This window comes from Ptychodera flava, chromosome 18, assembly GCF_041260155.1.
Source record: "Ptychodera flava strain L36383 chromosome 18, AS_Pfla_20210202, whole genome shotgun sequence".
In the NCBI taxonomy this organism is placed as follows: domain Eukaryota; kingdom Metazoa; phylum Hemichordata; class Enteropneusta; family Ptychoderidae; genus Ptychodera; species Ptychodera flava.
This window is the reverse complement of record NC_091945.1, coordinates 36,647,861-36,663,237: the sequence shown is the minus strand read 5'-3', so window position 1 is coordinate 36,663,237 and position 15,377 is coordinate 36,647,861. Positions and strand designations below refer to the sequence as shown.

Below are 15,377 nucleotides of genomic sequence, written 5' to 3'. Positions count from 1 at the left end.
CATGTATAGTTAGGCTGTATTGAATTTGCAACGCACATGTTTAGTTAGGCTGTGTTGAATTTTGCAGCGCATACTTTGTTCTTTTCTGCAAATAGTATCAACAACGACAACAACAATAACAACAACAACAACAACAACAACAAGAACAAATTTACTGAGTCCAAATATATTTTTAAATTTCTTAATTTTTAAATATTTAATCATCATCATCGTCATCATCGGAGATCGAATCCCCTATGGTCTACGTAGACTCCGGAGCTAGGCCTTTAGACGGACACTGGCAGTGGCATAGTCATAGTACGCCCTCTTTACTTTTTAGAGTGTTCCTTTTGTTTTCAACATGTGTTGCGAATGTTCCACCTTTGCTACCCTATTTATTCCCCATAAATGATACTACAGGGCCGTGGCATCAATTTTAAGCTCAAATAACGAATTTTATAAACTTATAAGTGTTTTTATATTTCGTTGAAATAACATCGTCAAAAGGTGATATGATTTATTCCTTGCTTTTCCGATGAAGACCGTGCAAGAGGTGGATATATTTGATTTTATGCACGGAAGTTCCCGAGAAAGAGGGAAAGAGAAAACAAAAGGGTTCGTATTTGGGAAAGGGTAACGTACAAAAAATGATGTTTTTGTATCATATGTTTGTGAAACCCGTCAATGTCAAGTAGGGGTCATCAGCGCCCTTCAGCAGATAAAAAGTGCATTATGGGAATGAGTTTACACTGCGCATGTCACCCATATCCAGTTCCAGTTTCCGGTGTGTCAGACTTCTCGCTTCCACTGCGAAAACCGTTGTTTTTTTCAGTGAAACTATGGCTTAGTCGTTGTCCGATATCTGGAAAGTATCTCAAGATGAACTCTTATCACCCAGAGTTTAGTAACTCTCTGGCGATCAGGGAAGAAATTCAGCGATTTGAGAGCGTCCATCCCCATATTTATGCGATCTATGATCTATTGGAGCAAGTGGAGGACCCGATCGTACTCAACTCGCTGAGGGAACATGTTGTGTGCATTGAAGGTAGCGTAGACAAATATTGCCGTTCTTCTTTACACCCTCACACAGCTTACTCATGACGGTCTACGCTCGAAATGGCTAAACGTTCACTGGGCGGCGGCTTTCATGATACTTAACAAACTTCCAGAAACGCTGTGATATTTGTTGTTGTTTGTGTTGAGCACGTACAGCTTTGTTTACGTCTAGGCTTGTGAGTTCAACTACCCGTCTACGTCTTTAATCTTGCATGCTGGCCGTAATGATCATAATTGTTAAAACTCAGGGTCGGGAGTTCTATGTCTAAATAAGGTCAACCATGGACTGTCTTGAGTCCTCTTTATGCGGCAGAGTGTTTGCATTGATAATAAATTTTGTTGTTGTAAACATGACGTCGAAATTATCCTAACTTCAGTGTTATGTTACAATCCGTAGTAGTCTCAGCCAGCCTCTGCCCCTGTCGCTTTCAGAGTGGTAGTGATCTGGGTAGTGAGCTAGTTTTACCATTTTTAACTTAACCGAAAGTTTTACACTTTTCATTGGTCGGCGTACAGTTTGTTTGAAGCAGATGTTACTGATCTTCTTGTCAGTAAATAGTCTGTACACTAGGGGAGTGGCATGATTTGATCTTTTAACAAACGAACGGTACTGAGTTTATATTATAATCAAGTCTTCTGGTTACAATAATATCCAGAATATGCAGCATGACCTTCACTGTGACTTCCAATTACAAGAAAATGTCAACACCTGAAAAGAAATAGAAAGTGTCTTTAATGAGACAACATTGTAAATTTACTGTGACCATAATGTTTGATATGACAGCAGATTATGATTATGTCCCCACTTATTTCAAAATTTCAAGTGGGACTTGTTCGCTGCGGTAATTAAAATTTTGACCGATTTATCACAGGACACTTGAAGCTGAACATTCCCAAATAGTCATTAAAAATGATGTCTTGTTTTACGGATGTCCGACCTCTCCCATATTTTGATACAGTTGTGAGCAACCCCAGATCACAAGAATTTAAACTATTCTCTGGGCAAACTCCAGCATGGAAAGGCAATCTGTGTAGAAGCTATTAGCAATCAATGAACAATGTGAATGTAGGTCACCGGTCAGTTGTGAATATCAAACTTTCCCATTGGTCTGTTTAAATCCTCAAACATGGCACTACTTTGTGGCAAAGAAATCTGAAATAATCCCAATCAGGCAGATAATCGTAGATGAGTAAATGTGGTTTGAAAGTAACTGACCCTCATAGTGTATTCTGTGTATAAAATGTTTTGTTGGAGAAACATTAGGAATCATAAGCCCTCTGCTCAGCTCCAATCAGCATCCACTCAGAGGCTGAACACATGCTATAGTTTCAAGTTAGGTATGTCAAACAGTGTGTGTTTCAAGATGATAGACAGCTAGCATATGGTAGCACGGTGAGGCCTGCATGGCAAGTGTTTAGTCTCTGTGTGGTTCATGTCCACTTTATAGGTACTTCCAGTCCCACATAACTCAAGCTTTTATATTTGATGTAATACATACATGTACATCTGTGTTGGCTTTGTTAGTTTAACATGTGTTCTTTGGTAATTTTTTTGAGCCATCAATTGATATCAAACTTATTTATTTATTTATTTTTTTATTTATTTATTATTTTTTTATAAGTCACAGATCAACAGACATATGACCTAAAAAAAGTATGATTTTTAGTTGACAAAAATATACCAAAAATATAATGAAATCAAACCACGAAAATACATGGCACTACAGAAACATTTACATAAATACAGCAGATACACTGTACACCAACAGGGAACGTGTAAAAATGTTAGAGTAATACTAAAAGGTATTCTTCTAAGAAAAATTTCAGTGATGGGTACTAGTACTTGGTGATGTTTTCAGGCACAAAGAATTCTGCCATGACCACATCACCTCCTTGATCATTTGTACGTCAGTGTATTTCAGCTCAAAGTCCAATCATTAGAATCTTGCTTGTCTGACCATTCAAACAATGGTCTCATTCCTCTGTGTATTGATAGGGTCAATTTGTATATGGCCTTGTCCCTGTATTCCAAATTATCACAAGATAAAGACAGTTTATGTAAATATCTTCTCAATTTGTGGAAAAATAGGACAATATCTGGAGATTCTTAAGGATGAATTGTTGTAAAAATCTTGACTTTAGATCTTTAATCAGTTATGCCTTCTTTTTCAAAATAATCTTTTCCTCTTCATATTGGCTATCTATCTTGAGAATCAGATGAGTGTTGTATTAACCATGTCCACTTCAGTAAATCTAGTATTGACCCAGTTTCATTCACTTTGTACGTTTGTTGCTTGTCATTAGTGATATTTTGCCTACCCATGACTTGTAATCACCAGGGAGATACAGTTATTCTGTTGGCATTTGTAGCCATTCCAGAATTCCCCCATCAAAATATCTCAAAATGACTGATTTGGCCAATTTACAAAAGATCTTTTCCTTTTCATATTGGCTTTTCATTTTGGCCAGCAAATGTACAATATAAGTTTATAAATATTTATTACTACAAATAGCATTTTTAGTGAAAATTTCGAATTCTTGCTAATGCTTGTAGAGAATTGCATGTAACAAACAGTCTGTAAAAGTTTAATAAATGACATGTCTAGACATTGAGATGCAATTTAATACCATCTAAATGTTTATATGCAACATTTCACCAACTGATATTCTTCCCAAGAGTTAATGATAGTAGAATTACAAAAGAAACTACCATGGCATTCTAAATAGAATATAATCAGAACAGCCATTATTCAGTCGGAGTAGATTCAAAATTTTTATCAATATTTACATTTGAGGAACAGGGCAGAAATGTTCTTTACAAAATCTCAAAATAGATCAAATAACAAGACATTCTGATGCAACCATCTGTGATCTCAATGAACATTCCATATGTAAATCAGATATCTGAGATGTTCAACGAACTACTGCATCATGGGATACATACATGTGGATGAAGGACTTTTCACCACAGACTTCTCACATTTCAACCACAGTCTTAATCTTGTCTGACATTTCTAATCCAAATCATTCTTGATATCTTTGCCACTCTAATTTTCACTATTTTACTATCTCTGTCATTTATAACATTTTAAAGAACAAAGGCATGGTTACATTAATTAATTCTTATTTACACTGAATTTCAGGCGTGTTAAGAAAATAAGGGTTTGGTTTTACATTTGGTACCGGTAGTTTTGGTATGGATTGATGTCTGAAAATACAAGCTATAGATACAAAAGCACTATCATAAGATGAATATTAGCTCTGACCTATTCGAGAACACTCATCAATAATTTGTATTTATCTTAAACCATACCTTGTTAGTTATTATCAATATTTTTTCTATAAATAGTAATCATTCATAATTTGTTTGGAATGTCTATTTATTGTCATAATTTGAATATGTAAAGGTCATGAATGGATCTCCATGGTGATTTGCGATTATGTGAAATCAATCATGGATGGGTTTTACAAGAATGATGGTCATTCCCAGGAGTGGTTCAGATTAGCTGCAAATGCTTGCAGAGTACAGTACACATGTGTAGTATGTCAGTGTGTTAACACTCTGTTAATTTACATTGTTCATATGTTGTGTGTATATGCTACAGCTGTACAAGACTTTACAAGTCATCATGGAGTATCAGATACACTTTACAAATTGCAAGACTGTGAGGTTACATAATATGTACCTCACCTCATAAATATTATTTCATGTTTTGATGTCATAGAATGCTACATACTCTATGGCCATACTGCGTATATCAACACTGTGTAGTATACATGGTAGATGTAAATGATATAATATATGTGACCTCATGCATGCATTGATCTACATTGTACGTGTACCGGTGTAGCTGTCAATATTGTAATGGCAGGATGTTTCCTCCACATTCATTTTTCTTGTGCAATACATATAAACACCTTGATGTGGCTTTTAGTCAGGAAGAAAAGTTGAGTATGGGAAACCATATAAATGTTCTTATACTAGCCATGACTTTTGCTTTAGAATTGAAAATACTAATGAAAGTTTCTTTCTGAAGATTTTGTCAGCTTCTCATCTGTAAAACAATCAATACTATTATGTCATGTTGTAACTTGTAAACAAAGTCTTTCATAAAAGTAGGATGTATATGTACAAACTATCTGGTATGTTTTTATTCTTTTCAAAATTATTCACTTTTGAATGCGACAAAGGGAATAGTGATGAATGTGTTGAAGAATGTATCGTTTGGAATTTCAGCAATGTGTAAAAAATTAATCAAAATAGATGAAGTGGTTTGCCTAAGGATATGTAAGGTTTATCATTGATCAATCTCGTGATGAATATGACGAACATGAAGTGAATTTTTATTGCCTTATAAAATTACAATATAAGTGTTTCTCCAAGTCTCTAGCTACACTGCTTTTGAGATGAATCATTGGTGAGATTACAGCCATATCAACAGTTCAGACTTCTGACTGCCTTATGTACCAGGAGTTGATTGTGTTGGACAATCTGAGTGCAAACATGATTTTTGTAACATCAAAGAGAGTTCATTGAAATGCAGAGAGTGTACTGTGGAGATGTTCATGCATGGATGGAGCAGGCCATAGATAATTTATAATTGCACAATGGTTTTGTTTAGATTGACAACATAGAACTAATCTGAAATCACTACTTCTGTAAGAAGTAGATCTATACAGATAGGACTTTGATTTTTGAAATTTGTTTTGAATGAGCTTATTATAACAAATATGATCTCATATTGAAATTAACCATTCAGCTATGTGTAACCTGACTAGTTGGTGTCGCTTTTCACATAATGAGAAACTGCTGCATGAAATATACATAGAGTGTGTAATTGCCAAGCCGACATCATTTGTATTTTACACACACTGATGAATCAGACATTTGAGGTCAACCAACAGGCTAAGTGGTGTCTTTTCCAAATTGTCTGTCCACAGTCAGTCTAACAATGCATCATTATCATGTTAAGAATATTTATCAGGAAATATTTTGACTAGGAGAGGATGGTCTGTCAGAGACAGTTGTCATTTGTGCCAGGCTCATTGTGCTGTCACTGCTGATTTCAAATATTCATATTAAATACCATTAATACATTAGTATGCCTGGTTTTGAAATATGTATGTTATGAAAATAAATGACCTCTTACATTGCCCCAGGGTCAGCTTAATTGCATCGGCAAGGGTATACATTTGTAGTGTTGATTACTGTCCCATTGTTTTGGAACTAAAGCATGGAATTCATGGTCAACACTCAGATACAATCAGAATGAACAGCAAAACATTTTCTCTGTCTATGCTATCTGTGTATTCCCTCTTAATGATGCACACCCAGAACATGTTATATGTAGTCTGCAAGAAAACCTATCGTAAATTATTCAAGTTGAAATTCAGTGCATGTGATAGTAATCACATCACTAGTCTTGATTTGCCAACACTGGGAATCTAACCTTGGTACAAATTGATCTGTTGAGTATAATTTACAAATTAGCATTGATGAAATCAGCAGCTTGAGAAAGATTCCAGTATAACGGTGCTGTAAACCTCCTACACACTGTGAGCTATTCAAAGATGAAATGACTTGACCTCGGATAGAGTTTTTAAAAACCTCAGGCTAGGCCTTGTCAATCTCTCTAAAAGGACATTATCTTCGGAAAAATCTTCTTTCCTGATGTTATGCACACACAGGTTACAAGATACAAATTTCGATGACTTCGTACTCTTTTGCAATGATTCTGTATTTTTACATCACAAACAAATATCAATTATGTATTTTAAATTCCATATTACATGTATCAGTGCCTGTACTTAGAGTTACAGTATCAGTAAGGCTGATTATTGTGTTAGGTTTGTTAATAAATATATCCACTATTGTTCGGTGTTTGATATTCAATGATGAGAAAACTTGAAGGACCTCAGAATCATCCAGTATCTCAGGCAATAAACAGTGACCAGATATCACATGAATTTGACATTACTTCTTCATGAGTTCCAACACAATCTCATGAAACATACAGTATTGAACCTGTAACAGTGTTCTCCCCAGAGCTATTATAGAGTGGTGACCGCCACTCTATAATTTTTGGTAAACTATAGAAACTCATTACCATAACAATTACATTATTGTTATGCAAATTAGCCGCCACTCTATCAGAAAATCCTGGGGAGATCACTGCTGTAATCAAGCAGGAACATAGTTTTACATGAATAACAATTTCATTTAATTGAAATGAGAATAATTCTAAAAATATACTTGTGATCTATAATTATATATTTTTATCATTGGTAGTATTCTTGCTAACTTATATTTATAAAAAAAATACTGAATTGCTGTTTACGTCCTTTACTTTCATATAAATTTATATGTTTGGATGCAGACAAGTGTAACGGTCTGTTGTATATGTTTATGACTCAGTCTACAGAGTTTGTAAAGTCAACCCAGTTTTCATAAACTGAACATACAGTAAAGTTCCTGTGGAGAGTTCCTTCCTAATTATTAATTTATCAGTGTCCACACATTTATCAAATGTCCAGATATTCTGATGTCATTGACCTCCAAGTATATTTGCCTTCTGTTACTGTAAGTGTTGAAACCATGTAGAAACAATCTTGCTGACATGGGTAAAATAAAATAATTTTAAGTGTTTTGTGCATGTAAAAACTAGATGAACAAAGATCTGTATTAGCATATAGAATTGCATCAATTTCATCAGATCAGTATAGCTTTTATACAAGTAGCACTATGTGAGTACTTGTATTAATTCTTGATAAAAATTTCACTGAATGGATACTCACAATATACATGTACATGTGTGAACACACACAATATATTGGTACATGTATGTATATACATACTGTCTAGACAAGAAAACAGTTTTTGAGTTTTTGAGTGAGAAGCTACACTTTCTATTACAGAAGGCTGTGTTGCAAGATATTTGAAGGATTTGAATATCACTTAGATTTAGCTTCAGTGCATAGTTTCCAGTTGTCGCACTTCATGAAAATTTGTTTTTCTTTATTTTGCAGTTTGAAATAGCCTGAAACCTATTTGATCATCATGTTAACCACAGTATATAAGCTGTGAGCAAAACTGTATTAGTTGTGGTCCTTGATACAGTAGTTATTTTTTGTGTGCATACCAGTGGTGTATTTACTCTGTGAGTGCCCAAGGCTTTAGTTTAAAGTACAGTGTCTGGTACTGATGAGAATTTAATAGCCCTGGCAGAAAAAAATTGGTATTAGGTAAAGCTACTGAACATCAGTAACAGGATAGAGTGAAAAAGATCACTGGAATGATTTTTGTACGTTGTTTTATTTCTCCATTAGGTGATAATTTTAATTAACACATCAGCAAGTGTTTCACTCTTGGATTTGTAGAGCTTGTCTGATTTGAAATTTATAAGGAATGTTGTATCAGAGCTAAACATCTAAATCTTTTTATGATTCTTTGAAATACAGTATAAGTGCTTCAAAAACCAACAATAGAAAGTAAAATAACTAAAATAATGGTTGGATTGTAGTCTGGTTATCATAAATGGTGTAAATTACTAATAACAATATCTCATAGTACATAATGCCAGTAGATTTCATTTTCCACTATTTTATTTTGTTTGTGAATATTAAAGCCTGTGGAAGAGAAACATATTCCATTTATGAAATGTAGGAGTCAATATGTCACCAGCATTGGGAGATGTCTGTTTTAAAATTCACACTTGATGTGTGTTTGTGACGGATGATGTTTGAAAAAACAGCCATACTCCTGAGGCTGAAAGAGAGAAAATTGAATCATTGTGAATTCAACATTGCTTCTACCAAGGAGTGAATCTAACTCAGATACAATAGCCTCACACATGGATGAACACTTCACTGAGGAGTGTCACTACAGTATCTGATGAATTGTCACCACTTTTGAACCCATCTCTACTATCACAAAATCAATAAATTCATTGTATTTATAGCAAGATGAACAATAGAAATGCAGTGTGGTTGTACACATTTGACCCCTCAGGGCTAAATTAATTGATTTTTTTGAAACTAATTGAGTAATAATCATATTCAATGAAAGCAATGAATAGGAAATCATCTGTTTACCCTGATATGACATTCAACTTCACTTGATGGTTTGTAGATATTCACATTTTACATTATTTTGTATTTGATAATTTCTTTACACGGAAGGAAGTGTACAAGACATCAGGTTATCAATGTACTGGTAAAAAACAATGTATATTTTCATAGATTAGCATCAGGAATTAAGGTAATTCGCAGCATTCTTTATGATTGTTTAAGTAGAATGTGAACTTTGGAAAACTGAAATTTTGAGACTGGCAGAAAGTTACATTCAGGAAATCACTGAAATGAAATCCTTATAGTACGTGTTGAATTGCACACACACATTGTTGATTGCAATCAAGTGTGTTGCTTTCATTAACTGTATCCCGTTGTTAGAAAAGTATACTGTGTTGTTTGTATGCATCGGTGAACACACAATCAGGTGTGACAAGTAAATGAACACAGGCATCAAGGTAGCCATTCATTTCTTAATCAAATTAAATCTGATTTAATCAAGATACTTCACACTTTAATTTAATTTGCACCTTCGAGCAATTGAAAACAACAGTATGTTCAGTATCTTTTACTAATCAAATTTAGAACCATGAAGATATCTTCACACAAACCTGCATTTTCTTGAGGAAATTTGATAGGCAAAGTACTAGAGATTTGATTGTTATTCAAATTTTTCTTTTTGTAATGCTAATAAGGCTGTCAACCTGTCTTCCATGAACTGTGGAGAACCCTTGGTAATAGTGTGGGTGTTTGTGAAGGGCGTACAGTAGGTGTGTCCACATCGCTGAGACACGTTTTCATGACATGGGTGAAAAAGAACAGTCAAGGCATTGCAGATTATTGTCAATATTTTGTAAGATCTCTCTGTATTATGTTTCTATTTGCAATAATTTACTCTTTCTTTGGGGATCAAAATCCTGTAGTCTATATTTGTGAAGATTTCGTCTCAAAGCTTGTGTCTGAGTCATTCCCATAAAAGATGTTTGTTCCTTATTGGAGTCATGTTGCTCATAAACTAACACCTGGCAGGCCAGCTGACTGCATTTATTCAAAATTAAACAGATGCAGGAATTATTGTATGAAAACAGCAATAATTGCAGTATTTCATTATTACCCTATGGAGCATGTAAATTTTGAAGCAACACTTTAGCTGTACATCAGAGTATCATGATAAGCTCTTCCTTTTTATTGTGTGCTCGGCCAAACATTGCAGAGTAATAAATATTAAAATTACGGTCATTAAATCTATGAACATACTTATGTGTACAACAAAGATGTATTCTACAATGGTAAGATAATGATTCTCCCAAATTAATATGACTGTTATTAAAATCTTTTTGTCCTTTTTTCAAATGTCAGTAATTTTAATATAACCTTCATTGCACAACAAATTATGTACATGTATTTCTCCAAGTGCAGTATACATGCAGGGCTCGAAAATTCTCGCCGCCCGACGCCCGTGACAAGTGAATTTTGAGTCCGGGCAAGTGAAAACAACATTCTCCCAGCCCGACGGACAAGTGAATTTCAATGAGGCCACTGTACGTACGCGCTGCCACTCTCTAGTTCTTTGAGTGAACTGCTTTCGATATGGCTGGCAGATAAAATAGCTCTGTTATGCTTGGCTACAAAATGGCAAAATATTGACGTCTTTGCACGCTCTTATGTTTTTTTCTTCTCATGAAATCATGTCACGATGCCTCCTCAACAGAAAACTACAGCTTACAATAAAATGTTGTAAGGTGTTGAAACAATTTACCCTCCTCTCTACAAAGTTACAATGTATTGAAACACTTTACTCTCCTTTCTACAAAGTTACAAATTCCCTGGTACGTGAAGCAAACATTGTTGCTGTTCGATACTGCAATCACGGTCCCTCATGGACGGACCGTGCTACAATACATCATGGACGACCATGAATAGACTGAGGCCTGGCTTAAATTTGCCTCTGTGAGTCCCGCGTACCGGTCGTCCTTCTTAGTCCAAGTTTTACCTACTTTGCTTGAATCAAAATTTGGCCTGCAATTACTCAGTTTGATAGTAAAAACCATTATATCAAAGGAAACTTTCACAAACAGAGTCAGAATACAAGGGAAAAGGAGAAAAACATGAGGTTTTTCTGAAAGGTCAAATCTGGGTCATCTTATGTGATGTCATAAATGAAGACCCTTTAAGTACACAATTATGGTTCAAAAGAAACCACCTAGGGAGGTCTAATAGGTACAATCTTATGATACAAGGTAATTTCTTGGTGCTTTCCAATTTAATGGCATTAAGCTTGACTGTCAGTTTTAAATTTAAATTTTATTACCAGTTTTGGCAAAGGGAAATTGTCAACAGTAGTTGAAGTAAGCATATCCATTTCGAATCATCACATTTATTAATATTTCTGCGGATTCCTCCAGTTTAATGATGTAATAGTGAACATTACCAGACATTTCTTGATGATATCAAAATATCAAATGAAAATGTTCCTGGGCTACAATGTTATCATTATCATTAAAACTATTAATACTCTTAAAACATTGGGAAGTGAATTGAACAATAAAATTGTGTTTTTTTTCAAAGGATTTTGACCTGACCCTTTTTGTCTCAAAAAATACTTATGCTGAAGGTGCTATTGAGCCTGCTTGATCAAAACTATGACAAAAAACCACAATACTTGTATCTACACTGTCACCATGCTACCGAATGCTTTCTTCTGCATGGAAAATTTGTATTTGTGTGGCTAACAAAACCACTTAAGGAGCTTGTAGTGTAAGTTGTCATACTGTGAACACTGACTCAATGCTGCAGAAGTATTCTGTATCTGTGGTAATATACACCTGGTAATATACCTGATTTTTAGAATTGCCACCTAATTATTTCTTGTGGCAAAAGTTTACCACTAGAAATGAAAAAGTATTTCAATCCCTTCAATGTCATAAAAACACAGATAATTAATGTCATAAAAACTAAACAAATATTTCTTTAATGTTTAAACTATCATGAACAACATACAAAACATCTTGATTTGTAAAATTAGGAACTCCTGAATGCCAAGAAAGCTGTTGCTACACTTGAGATCATAAACTGTTTAAAAGTTGCTCAAAGTGGCTACAAGATTTTTGATTTGGCTAATGAGTTGGCTAATCATTTTGGTGATTTTAATTGGGAACCCTGCAGTTTATGCACATGCCATGTGGTAGCAGTAAACTAAATGATACTGAAAGTTTCACATGGGCACAATTTGACACAACACCGGTGGCCTATTATATACTTACCCTTAGTGCACCTACCCAGTGTTTCCGCTGCCCGCTCGCCAAATCGCAAATGCGAGAAAAAAGTAGCGTTTGGCGAGAAGATTTTGGCAAAAGTTAGCCAAACTTGCGAATCGAAAATTGCACTATTCATCACTTTGTCTGTCCGCGCGCACATCGATGTCCTGCATTCAACTTGGGACGTCATGCTTTATCTCTCTACATCCCCGACCTTATGCGTCAGGAGATCCTATTTGTAACACATACAGTATGAATAAATTGTAACGAAATAACTCACAAATTAATAGTACCGCATGTATATCATGACTAGTTGACTAAAATGTTGCGAAGTTTTGGGTTTGACAACGCGCAATGTGTGATAAATCCGTGCATGCAGTGACAGCCATGTCATCGTCAACACTGAAGGATCGTAGTGACTGTGAAACTAAGCAAAAACGGCAAACTTTCCTTTTTGACTTTGGCTGCTCCACCAATATGGGGGAACCACCCCTACAACACACATTCTACGCGCAAGTAAAGCTATGAAATGGAAAGAAAGATTATGATCAATGTACGAAAGTCGACCGTGAATTTGGAAAGGAAGGTAGCGCGGTATGCATACGCGCACAGCATGGCATTTTTAGAACGTAGAGCGAGTAAGGCACACCTGAATAGCGAAACTGTTCGTGGTGTATTGCTGCAACAAGAAAATACCTTTACTGGCGTTAGAAACTTGTGTGAATTGACTTCCTTAAATATAAATTCGCGACAATTTTCAGTGTATCACGGACCGTGGTGTATTGTGACGTGACATCGGACTTTCAGAGAAGGCGCTCGCTCGACCGCTGAGTCGCTACGGCCTAGTTCCTCATTCACATCGTGCAAATACGCTAAGTCTTGTCGCGATATTTGAGCATTTAACTTGATCGTCAGTGAAACAAAAAGATGTTTCTTCCATATCAAAATGGTATATATTTGATATTTTACGGTTCTGTTTACATAATAGACGTGAACATTTGAATATGATCCGTGATTTCCGCGATCCATGGCAAGCTTGCTGTGAATACACACTGACGTCTTTGATGATGACCCCTGACCCGAGCTCCATTGATACGCTGTGCGCTGTCCGGTTCCGAGCGCCGAGCTTCGCTTGCTAAAACTTCAAGCGTAAAGCAGATGTATTGGAAGTCTAAAAAAATGCACATATTTCTCAAGTCTGAGAGTATTTTACTTTCGAACTGCTACGAGAATGGATATCTGATTCGTTTGAAAAAACTAGTATGCTGAACCAGGTTTCGTGCCGTTGTCTGTAGCGATATGTACAGTATCGCACAATAGCGATTTCAGGTTTGTTACTGAGTATAGTTGCATTCGCCTAACTTTGGACAAGTGTCGCTCGCGTGGTGTCGCTTGAAATTCGGACAAATTTTATGTTGTATGCGTGGATGATGTTGGCATCTTGTAATCTGAACCATAAATTGGTGTTACTTTTAGTATCCATAGTAGCACTAACAGGGTTTATTTCCGTCATTCTTACGGAAAATGCAGACAAATATTTATTTTTGCATATTAATGAGAAAGAAATGATGTCATTTGTGATCAGTGATATCGGCTTGGCTAATTGAATATCTCGTTTGGCGAATAATTTTTTAGGGCTTCTAGCCAAATTTGCTACAAGATTTTGGGACCCAGGGGAAACACTGCCTACCTGACTTACCTATTTAACACAAGGTATCAGGTCATGATGACACACAATGACAATGTACCGGTGTTGTTTTATTGAAATACATTACATGTCCCCCAAAAATTTAATTGTCCCCCATTAAGACCTACTATGGGTCACTGTGTCCCCATGCTAGCAAAAGCTGGCTGAAACACTGTGCATGTATACGTTACATGAAAGATTATTTTTGATACACAGAATAAGGACACAAATTTATCAGTAAGTTACAGCTACATTTTCTTTACTACAGTAACAATGACATGAATAAAACCATACGCATTTACTCCTTAAATCATCTGAAATTCAGGGCAAGTAATTTTTCTTCCGGACAAGTGAAATTGAAAATTCACTTGCCCTATGGCAAGTGAATTTTTAAAAAAATTTTCGAGCCCTGTACACATGTTCAAATATAGATATCTGAATATCACAGTCAATATTGATTAAAAATATTCAGTCAAAGGGGTTGAATGAAAATGAAAAATGACATTTGAATTATTTAGGATTTGTGTTATTTTGCAGTGTCCTTGATAAAGAGGACATCAATCGCTGATGACAGTTTATTGCAGGATAACAACCTTGGGTTGGTCACTATGATATCACTCACCTGAGATTTTCAATATTACAGTTCTATGCTGGGAATGGTGATGTGGTTTGAAAATTTAGTCATCTGTTACAAACCAAGATGATAGCCTGGTACTTAAGGGCTCAGTCGCTGGCTGTACTTTCAACAAATTTGAAATTTTAGTATTTTTTGGCAGCCTACTCTATACTGTCTTGAAACTTGCCAAAAACATTGTATATGGAGTAACTAGGAATATTGTAAACGTTGAAGATACAGTGCATGAACATTGCAGTTGTGAGTCAATTTTCAGTAAATGAATCCATCTTGTTAGCTGCCTTAGAAACAGAATTGCCAATTTGCCTACAGCAGATTGGAATTTGTTTTTAAGCTGGCCATTTACATTGTGTATGTTGGAATACTAAGTGACTGATAAAATGTCTTCAAATACCGGGTTACTCTGTACATACAAGTGATGGCGTCAATTGCCTACATGTAGGACAAATTATTTGTCAGCTGCAATGGTATCTGAAATAGTGTTTGACTTTTATGAAACCGATGTACAACCAGTGCATGTATACCTTGGCCTATATCTCAATCTAGTTTTCATTTCTATCAATACTCAAGTATGAGGTGTTGTACTATGGTGTTGATTGAAATTGTCAATTATGAAAAATTAGAATTATATCTAGAGTAAATAAGAGTCAATATGGTAAGATGAAACTGACACTATGGTGAGATTCTGACGCATGCT

General features: G+C 35.4%; 1 protein-coding gene across 6 annotated transcripts in view; it reads left to right on the top strand.

The window, feature by feature from the left end:
* The first annotated feature begins 733 nt into the window (after window positions 1–733).
* The window catches only part of LOC139117510 (arf-GAP with GTPase, ANK repeat and PH domain-containing protein 1-like), a 108,107-nt gene continuing 93,463 nt past the window's right edge, over window positions 734–15,377 (top strand). For 5 of the 6 annotated variants that reach the window (XM_070680696.1, XM_070680694.1, XM_070680689.1 and 2 more), the window contains exon 1: window positions 742–1,024. In XM_070680696.1, coding sequence (XP_070536797.1) covers window positions 859–1,024 — 166 coding nt within the window. In that variant the 5' untranslated portion in view covers window positions 742–858. Of the gene's footprint in view, window positions 1,025–15,377 lie in introns of all 6 variants that reach the window. The other variant, XM_070680691.1, reaches the window with a different exon arrangement.